The sequence below is a fragment of the Macaca nemestrina genome, chromosome 8, assembly GCF_043159975.1.
Source record: "Macaca nemestrina isolate mMacNem1 chromosome 8, mMacNem.hap1, whole genome shotgun sequence".
NCBI classification, from domain to species: domain Eukaryota; kingdom Metazoa; phylum Chordata; class Mammalia; order Primates; family Cercopithecidae; genus Macaca; species Macaca nemestrina.
Window position 1 is genome coordinate 90,844,196 of NC_092132.1, and position 11,271 is coordinate 90,855,466.

The 11,271-nt window shown below is 40.8% G+C and overlaps 1 protein-coding gene across 1 annotated transcript; it reads left to right on the forward strand.

Moving 5' to 3' along the window:
- Positions 1-9,813: 9,813 nt before the first annotated feature.
- Positions 9,814-10,351, forward strand: LOC105482287 (signal peptidase complex catalytic subunit SEC11A-like). The gene is made up of 2 exons (XM_011742313.2): positions 9,814-10,129; positions 10,248-10,351. Exons 1-2 carry the CDS (start codon positions 9,814-9,816, stop codon positions 10,349-10,351), a joined length of 420 nt encoding a protein of 139 aa, XP_011740615.2.
- Positions 10,352-11,271: the final 920 nt, after the last annotated feature.

Sequence of the window (11,271 nt, forward strand, 5' to 3'; positions counted from 1 at the left end):
ACAAGCATGGACATTGCATTGGCTGTCATGAAAATCTCATTCTAAAACCTGTTAAGATGGTTTTCACTTTTCTTCCTAAAAGAGAATGGTAAAGACAGATTATAATTACTAAACATAAATGATAAGTATTTCCTTTTAATAATTTCTTTTTTTTTTTTTTTTTTTTTTTTTTTTTTTTTTTTTTGAGACGGGAGTCTCGCTCTGTAGCCCAGGCTGGAGTGCAGTGGCCGGATCTCAGCTCACTGCAAGCTCCGCCTCCCGGGTTCACGCCATTCTCCGGCCTCAGCCTCCCAAGTAGCTGGGACTACAGGCGCTGCCACCTCGCCCAGCTATTTTTTGTATTTCTTAGTAGAGACGGGGTTTCACCGTGTTAGCCAGGATGGTCTCGATCTCCTGACCTCGTGATCCGCCCATCTCGGCCTCCCAAAGTGCTGGGATTACAGGCTTGAGCCACCGCGCCCGGCCTAATAATTTCTTAATAAATCACAACTACATGTTTATATTGAGCATAAAATTAGAAAATAAATGGGTCTTAGGAACAGAGAAGTAAACTTTAAAACCTAGTTTAGTGAAATTGTAAGAAAAAAACTGAATTCTGACAAATTATATTATTTTGTGCTTAATATAAAAATGGTCACTAATATTTTATGAACGAGGGAAGCTCATATAATGAAAACAAAATAGGAGGGGCAGAGGGGTTTTTTCTCCCTTTTGTTTGTTCCTCTTGGCTCAAACCTCTCATAAAAATACACACCTCCAGCCCTATCAGATGTTAACATTGCCTTTCGAAGAAACTAGGAACTATCACGAGGAGGCCCTTCATCTTCCATCCACCAAAGAACAATCCACTTGCTTCTGTTCCCATACTGTGTACTCCATTCTATTGCTACCAATGAAATACCCTACCAAAGGCCTTGTGCTTTTTCACTTCTGAATTCCATTTACAACCTATATCATCTATTTCCTTCTGTCTTGTTTCAAACATGCTCTAGAATTTCCTATCTTTAAAAAGAAAAAAATTCCTTTTTCCTCTAGATCCAGCTTCAACCATCACCCCATAAGTATGTGTGTCATATGGAGAAGAAGGAATCGGTGAGGCCACCTGTGAAGAAGATCTACCATAATAGCTACTTCACAATTCTTTCTTTACTTGACTTCATAGCAGCAAAAGACATACTAACACCCACCTCCTTTCTTGAAAGACTTTTATTTTGCATTCCATGACACCCCATGTATTAGTCTGTTTTCACACTGTGGAAACTAAAGACATACCTGAGACTGGGAGGAAAAAGAGGTTTAATTGACTCACAGTTCCACATGGCTGGTGGGCAGGTCTCACAAACATGGCAGAAGATGAAGGAAGGGCAAAGGGACTTCTTACATGGCAGCAGGCAAGAGAGAGAGCTTGTGCAGAGAAACTCCCTTTATAAAACCACCAGATCTCATGAGACTTATTCACTATCACAAGAACAGCACAGGAAAGACCCACCCCCGTAATTCAATTACCTCCCACCAGTTCCTCCCATGACATGTGGCAACTGTGGGAGTTACAATTCAAGATGAGATCTGGGTGGGGACACAGAGAAACCATATCACCCCACTTGTGTTTTCCACCTTCCTGCTTAGACCCTCCATCCCAGTCAGCTTTGGTACACTTCCTTTGAGATGTCCCACATCTCTTAGGGGCCTTGCTCTTTTCATGGCCACTAAACATTGACTAGATGACCTCATCTTGCCTCATGGTTTTCAATACCCGCTATGTGCCAACAACTCCTGAATCTGGACTCCAGCTCACACCCCACCCCCTACCAAACAATGTGCATGTCAAACTGCCTACTGGAAACTCCAAAGCTAGCTTGATCTCTTTTCAATCAAGCCTTTAGTCAAATATTATCTTTAGCACTTCCCTGGGCATTATGTGAAAAATAGCACTTTCACACCATCACTCTCTATCCCACAAACTATTTCTTTTTCTTAGCCCATATCATCAACCGATACACAATAAATTTATTTCACTACTTCATTATATCTCTTTCAACTTGATCTGTTTTGTAGGCTATGTGTCCCCAGCCTCTCAGTGCCAAATGTCTTTCTGGTTCCTTATCGGTTGCTTCTCTTGAGGGTTAACACAGTATCCCAAGGATTTGGAAATGGCTACATTTAACACTCACCTTCTCCCCTCCCCTTAATTTGTCGGTAAAATTGCTAAATTCCCAGTGCTATGAACACCACCCATTATCCTTCTAGCTCCTAATCTGCCTCAAAATTTGAGGATGGGGGGAAAGTGGTTTTCTGAAGCCTTTGGTGTGTTAGCCTAGCTCTTATACTGACATTTCGGGTATTAGCATCATCCAAAGCGTAATAAAAATCAACCAATAACTATTCTCTGAAAATGGTTTAATTATCAATGTAATGGTAGTGGTCAGGTACATAGATCAAAAGCCAAGGTCTTTCCTAGACTTTACTTCTCTGTTGATTATGTATGTCTTTACAATATTTTAAATTTTAAAGAAATAACAAATGCAGGTAGATACAGGAGAACTTCAAAGACACAGTCCTGAGACCTCCAATATTTAGAAGTGTGGAGATGGCAGAGTGACTGAGAAAGAGCAAGAGAGGAGGTCCCAGAAGCCAGAGAGCATTTCAAGGGGGAAGTGATGAACTGAGCCAAGAGCTGTTGCTGCTCTGGACAGAAGGAGGATGTGCAGGGAAGGCCATGGTGGTCTGGAGAGCTGCTCCAGTGAAGAGAAAGGGGTCAAATCAATGAGCAATGGTTCTGTGCGTGATAACCAGCAGGTCCAAGTGGACCAAACACAAGTGATAACACCAAGGGCTTTACATTGCAATTCTGGCTCCAATCCCCACAGGGTCACTGGGTCTCAGAGGCAAATCACTTAAACTACTGCTCTTTAGTATCAATTGCAAATTGATGAGTGTAACAAATAGCATCTACCCACCCCACAGAATCCTTGGGTTCAAGGGTACAATGGACTGAATGTCTGTGTCCTCCCACAAAATCCATATGCTGAAACCATAATCCCAATGTGATGATGTTTGGAGGTGGGACCTGTGGGAGCTGATAAAGTCATGAGGGTGGGACCCTCGTAACTGAGATTAGTGCCCCTATGAAAAGAAGGCAGAGAGATAGCTGGCTGTCTTTCTGCCACATGAGGATACACAGGAAATCAGCAGTCTGCAACATGGAAGAGGCCCTTACCAGAAGTCAACCATGCTGGTACCCTGATTGTGGACTTCCAGCCTCCAGAACTATAAGAAATGAATTCCCGTTTGTAAGTCAGTGGGTCCATGGGACTTGGTTATAGCAATCTGAGCTGGAAGACAAAGAGTGAGCATGTACATGAAGGAACTTTTAAATTAGGAAAGCTCCGTGTACATGTTGGGTCCTATTTCAGACATTTCTGGCAGCCAAACAACCATATCACAGGCTCAAACTCAAGATTTATGGACTCCTTCCTTCTTCTCAATATAAAGAGATGTTTTTATAAAATTCACAAAATCTTATTAAACTAGAATTTTTTAGTAGAAAATTTAGAACTTTTAAGAGTAGAAAACTAATTAAAAAAGGAATAAAAAGTTGATTTATAAAAAATTAAGCATTATTGTACTGAATCTTTGACCTTCAATGATGAGGAATTTTATTTTAGTCAATATATTAGACATCAAACGTAGGTTTAAAAAATACAGGTAGTCACACAATTACACTATGATACTTGCTAGTACTGAAATACTGTGCTAGAAATATTTTAAGATTAAATCACAAAATTTAAGATTATTTATCAATAATTTCTCCAATTAAATTATCATAAGCAGATTGAACACAACTCATCCAGGAAACTTTTTTTTTCAATATGGAGATAGAGTTTAAATTCAGGATGAACCACAGAGCATAAGAGTTCATGTTCTGGGGCCGGAGGCTGAGGTATAATCCAGGCTCTCCTGTTCTCTAAGCTATTGACACCAAGGCAAACTATTCAACTTCTCCACCTTGTATTGCTCTCCCCAATCTCATTTCTCTCTCCCCTACAAAGAACCAATATCCGAATTTGGTTTTCAACATTCCCGTGCATGCACTTGATTCTTTTTAAAGTAAGAATGTATGCCAATGTAAATAAAATATAGTCTTGTTTTGTATTTTTTACATTTTAAATAAACAGGATACACTAATTACGGAAGCTCAGGCTTCTGTAACTTACCATTTATTTCAACATCACCATTGATATTTACCTTTGTTAATACCTAAAGCTCTAATTTATTTATATTCATAAAAATACACAAATTCCATTATGTTAAAAGGAATGCAATTTATTTAGCCATTCTCTTACTGATAGACCTTTAGGGCATTTACAATTTTTCACTTTTGGAAATAATGCTGCAGCAATCTTCCCTGCATTTATACAACTTACCTACGAATGGAATTATGGCGTCACACGTTATTAGGCATTTTAACTTTTAATACTGCCAAAGTGCTCACAAAATCGTAGTACTAATTTTTATCCCTACCAGCAGCATGAGTTTCCTCTTCCTTACCATTTCAGCAACATTTCATCGTATCAGACTTGTAAATTTTTGCCTATCTGGTAGGTAAGAAATAGTGTACATTGCAGCTCCAGCTGCCATTTGCTGGATCACTGCGGAGGTTGAACATCTTGTAGTATTATGTATATTGGCTATTTCTGTTTCCTCTTCTGTAGCTTTCTTATTGATATCATTTGTCTATTTTCTCTTGGGCTGTTCATCTTTCTGTAACTGATTTTTAGGAGCTTGTTGCATATTCTTTATGCTAAAGCTTTGTCAATTATATGCTATGCAAATACCTTCATTCAGTCTTGGTCTTTTAACTTTCCTGATGGTACTTTTTAATTTACTTGAATGTATTAATTATGATTTGTGCTTTTTGTTTGTTTTTCTTTTTTCTAGAAATCACTTCTTGCCCTGATATTATAAAATGTTGTTCTGTCTTTTCCAAAACTTTCAAAAATACGATTTTTCAAATAAAATTCTGAAGAATCCTCGAGCATGTGTGTGTGCAATAGTGTAAGACAGCTATTACTTTCTTTCACATCCATTCATTTATTTTACCTTTTCGTCAATCTACTCTATTCATAGAGTAGACACTATCAGAACTGACAGGTAAAAGAAAAACCTGAAAATATATTTCATAGACCCAAGACCACAGAGCTTGTCAGTGACCAAGAAAATCAAAGTGAGCATCTCCACCTGAATGAGCCCCAGGCATTTCCGTTGTATCAACATGTAAATCTGAAGCCTTATCTTATCTTCACTCCTCACGCCACCTCCCCGCCCACACTGCTCCTGTTCCTGCGTTCAGGTGTAGTCATGGGTTTTATCAGCCGGGCTGCCGCATCAGCCATGGAGATGGTTGCACACTGGACTTCCTGAAAGCTGGGTGGGCACCTTCCCCAACCCCCAAACAGAGATTAAAATATAATCAGTCTGGGTGAGGCCAGGCACTGATAGCTCCTAAAACTCCCCAGATGATTTTAACATGAAGCCGGAGCGGTTAACCTCTAGATCAGTGTCTTGCCCCCACTCCCACCCCTGCATATTTGGTAATACCTGGAGACGTTTTTGGTTGTTTGTCTCCCCAGCACTCCCCAGGAGTGCTACTGTCATCTCATGGCCAGAGGCCAGCGATGCTGTCCAACCACCTACCATGCTCACAATGCCAAGCCCCATAATCATTAAAGAAAGAAAGCGTTGACAGCCGAGGTTGAGAATTGGACCTAGAGTATGCTACCTCCACCCTTGCGACTCAAAATGCTGCTCAGCACCAGTGGCATGGCATGGACATCACCAGAGAACTTATTAGCCATGAGGAATCTCTGGGTCCTCCCCAGGCCTTCTAGTCAGAACCTACACTTGAACAGGAGCCCCAGGTAGCTCAGGTGCAGGTCACAGTTCGAGAGGCCTTGCACTGGGCAGCTTCCTCCATCTCGCCTTCCCCCTACAGGTCTAATCAGATAACACATTGTGTCAGCACTATATCTTTATTCTATCTGAAATTGTCCTGGCCCATCCATCCCGAGGACTACTTTATCGGCCCAAGACTTCATTATTAGTCATCTGAAGTATTGCAGTAACCTTCCAATCTGACCACCCTCTTCTGTCCTAGTCAAGCTCCTCACCCCTTCTGAGAGTTATGACACATTTTAAGATGAAAGAACATAAGCAAACCTTCCCAGGGGAAAACGCACACATGCACACACACCTACCCACCCTCACATACTCCGAATATGTTGTGCACAATTTCAAGAGCTTCTTCGCATAGCTTCTAATGTGCTCCTCAGACCCCTCCAGGCAAAAATCTCCACCTTAGTCTCTGAGAAAACAGATGTGAACTTTTGGGTCTCCTCTGAAAGCCCCAGCTGTTTGGTGTGGGTACCCAGGCCCCCCCACAATTCCTCTCCACCACCAACAGCACAGCCTACACCAGCCAGCCACATTCATGGCAGCTGCCTGTGTGCAAGTGCTCCGCCCCACCCCAGAGTTAAGCAGATGCTGTTCCTCCTGCCTGCTGCACCCTTCCTTCCAGGGTTGCGTGGCTTAACCCTGCTCCCACTTTGGGTTAGGTTCCCTTTACTTGTGATCTCTTAGTTCCCAGAGCTTCCGTCTGCCACAGCACTTCCTGAAGTATATTAGAGGGTATGTGTGCATGTGTGTATGTGTGCGTGTGTGTTTCTTACAAATCTCTCATCACATCTGAGACAGGAAACGGTTATCTTTCATCATCTGCATTACGCCTGTAATCCCAGCATTTTGGGAGGCCGAGGCGGGTGGATCACGTGAGGTCAGGAGTTCGAGAACAGCCTGGCCAACATGGCGAAACACTGTCTCTACTAAAAGTACAAAAATTAGCTGGGCATGGTGGTGGACACCTGTAATTTCAGAGTTTCATCTCTGCAACTTCAGTTCCTGACACAAACAAAAGCTCATTAAAGGTTACTAATAAATGTAAAGGAACAATAAAGCTAGCATTATTTCTACTCTATCATATTGCTTTCCAATGTATGCTTTGGTAGCTTGGCATTTTCTTCTTATTAATAAGGTATAATGCCTTATTTCTTAGTCAGGCATTACACTCAGCAAGTATGAGTGTTCATGCTTTTAAAACACATTTTCTTATATTCCTGAAACATAAGTAAAAAAGATTAAAGGTATGATCACAATAAATGAGTGAGTGCCTAGGTGTCCCCTGGGTTCTGAGGAAACGTACCCCAAGATCTATGCTCCCATAATATTCCCTGCAGAAGCTCAGCCCTGACTGCAGCATGTCTTTCTCTGGGAATTCACAGCCATTCTCAGCTGATTATGGGAGATGAGAATCTAGAAACAATTTCCATGTTTGAATGTCCAGTTGAAAGAGTTCATTAAGGACATAGATCTTGAATTTGAATAAGAGATAAAAGCTTTAAAGCTAGGAATGTTTATCACTGAAAACATTTTAATATACCTGCAGAGATTACAAACTAGTGCATTATGTTTATTTTAAAGGGATAAGAGCCTCCCTAACACCAGGTCACCGGTTTTCAGGTAAAACCAGAATTTACAAACTCACCATCCTCATTTAGAGAAATACTGGGAAAGATGCTTAATAAGAATAGAGCATATTCATTAAAGAAAAGCCTTTTACAAACAAATAACGTTAAAATATTTTACAGCCATGTTGTTTCATATCTTCTACTCTTTTGCAATTACAACTTATTTCTCTCTGCCTTCCAAAACAAACAAACATGAAATGTCGTTTGCTTTTAAGGTGTCACCTCTTTTTTGCTTTGATTTAGTGCTCTTTGGCCACAAGCCCACTGGCCCCAAGCCACATCAGGCTCCTCTGCATTGCCTTGGAAGGGAAGGATTTGGCATCGCAGCGCAGGAAGCCTGCTCTGGCCAGCGTTCCCACAAAGTGCCCTCTGAGTGGCAGCTGCCATCTGTTCGGCTTTCTCTCCTTAGACAGGGCAGGTCCTAAGGATGCCCTGTGCCCCTTTTCCCAAGACAACCCCCCTCCCCCAAGACAAAGGCTCTGTCCACACTCCCCAGGGAAACAGGGTAGAAGGGCAGATCCTTCTCAAGGACCAACATAAAGGAAACAGCAAACAGCCTACATATTTGAAAGTGTTAGCAAGGTCCTGTCTGAGGAAAACAACAACTAACAAAACAAAACAAAACAATCCTCTTCTCTTCCAAACACCCTTAAGTCCTCAATCCTAGAATCATTTCCTCTCTGTCCACATGAGTTAGAGCTGCACTGAATTTGTCACTGCAGACAGGCAAGATAACAGAGAAAAACAAGTCAGCAGACACCAACCAGTAAGCTTCTGAGGCCTTACATAAAGAGAATGTTCTGCTAGTGTCTGGGGTTGGTACACCTGGTTTGAGATCGGTTCTTCTACTTACTGGCTCTATGTCAAACAAATCACAGAATCAATCTCTTTGAGCATTCATTTCCTCCCCTGTAAGATCAAAATGGAGATTAAAAATAAAACGTATCTCACAATAGCCTCCCTCATACTCTTCTTTAATTCAAGGAGAAATTTTGCTTGAATTATCAGAGTAAAATTTTACAATGTCCGGCCAGGCGGGGTGGCTCAAGCCTGTAATCCCAGCACTTTGGGAGGCCAAGATGGGTGGATCACCTGAGGTCGGGAGTTCTAGACTAGCCTGACCAACATGGAGAAACCCCATCTCTACTAAAAATACAAAATTAGCCGGGCATGCTGGCACATGCCTGTAATCCCAGCTACTCGGGAGGCTGAGGTAAGAGAATTGCTTGAACCCAGGAGGCGGAGGTTGCAGTGAGCCGAGATCGCGCCGCTGCACTTCAGTCTAGGTGACAGAGCAAGACTCTGTCTCAAAAAAAGAAAGAATCCATGGTGTACAATTCAAATCTGGTCAATAAAGCATCGATACAACACTTCACAAATGCAAAAACTTCTGCATCCAAGGATCTATTCACGTCTCAGGCTCTGAGGTCAATTATTCCCTTCCATTAAACAACTTCCTGTTTTGCTCTATAGTATCCTTTATCACACTGGACTCTTTACACTATTTTTGTTCTGCTTTTTTTCTACCCGCAAAATCATTGCACCTGAACAAGAAACTGATTTGTTTTTAAATCGGGTTTTCTCACAGAATCAGTGACATAAGAGGATTAATTGTTTGTTTTCAATCTTTTTTCTCCTCCTAGATCTATTTTTAAAACAAATTTTATTTTGGGATGTCCTGACTGGGATGATACTAAATTGAAAAGCCTGGTGCAAATTTTATTGACCTCCATTTCCTACTATAAAGGATGTCCCCTACTAATCTGTCATCTACAGGGCAGACAAAGGCCAGAGGCCAGGGAAGCCAAAACAGATGGTGTGTGCAAGAAGCACAGGACCAGACTCTTTATGTTTTGTTGATTGGTTTTAAAATAGTCAACTAGAAGAAAAAGGAAAAAACACAGGGGCATTTTTCTTCTTATTCCAAGCTGTGCCAAACTAAGTGTTACTTGCAATGTGCATGGCAAACACAATGCCTACAGATGGATTTGTAATCAATGTTTCTTGGGTATGATAGAATTCGAATGGATGGAAAGATGGATGGATAGTTGGATAGATGGGTAGATAAATAAATGAATGAATGAATATTATTAAAGGTTTTGTTTAAAACATGCCCAGAACACAAAAAGACAAAAGTTATCACTTAGAAAACTCTATGAATTACAGGCCAGTTGTTCCGCCCGCTGGTCCTCGCGCCGTCTCCCTTGCCAGTGTCCTGCTCGCCATCCCCGCCATGCTGTCTCTAGACTTTTTGGATGATGTGCCACAGATGAACAAGCAGCAGCTCTATTATCAAGTCCTAAATTTCAGAATGATTGTCTCATCGGCGCTAATGATCTGGAAGGGGTTAATGGTAATAACTGGGAGTGAAAGTCCAATTGTAGTGCTGCTCAGTGGCAGCATGGAACCCGCATTTCACAGGGGAGATCTTCTCTTTCTAACAAATCGAGTTGAAGATCTCATACAAGTGGGAGAAACTGCTGTTTTAAGGATAGAAGGAAGAAGGATTCTTATAGTTCACCGAGTCTTGAAGATTCATGAAAAACAAAATGGGCATATCAAGTTTTTGACCAAATGAGATAATAATGCGGTTGATGACCCAGGCCTCTATAAACAAGAACAACATTCGCTAGAGAAAAAAGATGTCGTGGGGAGAGCCAGGGGATTTTTCTTGTATTGGAATTGGGACCATCCTCATGAATGACTATCCTAAATTTAAGTATGAAGTGCTATTTTTGCTGGGTTTATTTGTGATGGTCCATCGTGAGTAAGAAGTCTGCCTTGCTGTTCCTGGGAAGATGCCACACTTTTCCTCACTGGATGTTTGGAGTAGATATTGGTTTGTGATTGATGGAATGGAGAACACACGTGCTGGCGCTTCTTGGTGGCACTGGTTTGCGTTAGTTTATGTTTCCACGCCGGAGTTAGTGTGGGCGGCCGCATGTGCACCAGAGAGTGCATTTGAGGGGACTTTCATTCACAGGATTTCATAGTTGTCATTGTCACACGGTCACATTTTTGTACACCGGTGAATTTTTTGTATTAAAAGCTTGAGCCAAAAAAAATAAAGTTCTATGAATTACAAAGTGAATGCCTCCCTACTTTTCAGAGATTAACAATGTAAAATTTTATCCATATCCTTCCCTATTTTGTCATATTTTAATATTTTTATTGTTTTATATTATTTATCTATTTATTTATATATCATTAATTTTTTCCCAAATTACAATCACCATTGTCCATGGTGATCTACATCTCATTTTTTTCACTTATACATCAAGAATATTTGTTCATGTCAGTGTATAGAGATCCATGTTGTTCTTTAATGACTACATGATATTCTGTCATATAGCCATACTGTAAGTGATTTAGTCAGACTCTTATTGAAAATTAAATTGTGTTCAATTTTATGCCATTACCACAATACTGCAATGTACTGCCTCATATATATATTACTTATGTCACTGACCATCTGTATTTTTTAAAATTGTTAATATGCCTTGTTATTTTCTGTATTGGTTTCTTTGTCAATTTTTTTTTTTTTTTTTTTTTTTTTTTTTTTTTTTTTTTGAGATAGGGTCTCACTGTGTCTCCCAGACTGGAGTGCAGTGGCACAATCACAGCTCCCTGCAGTGTCAATCTTTCAGGCTTAAGTGATCCTCCCACTTCAGCCCCACTGAGTAGCTGGAAC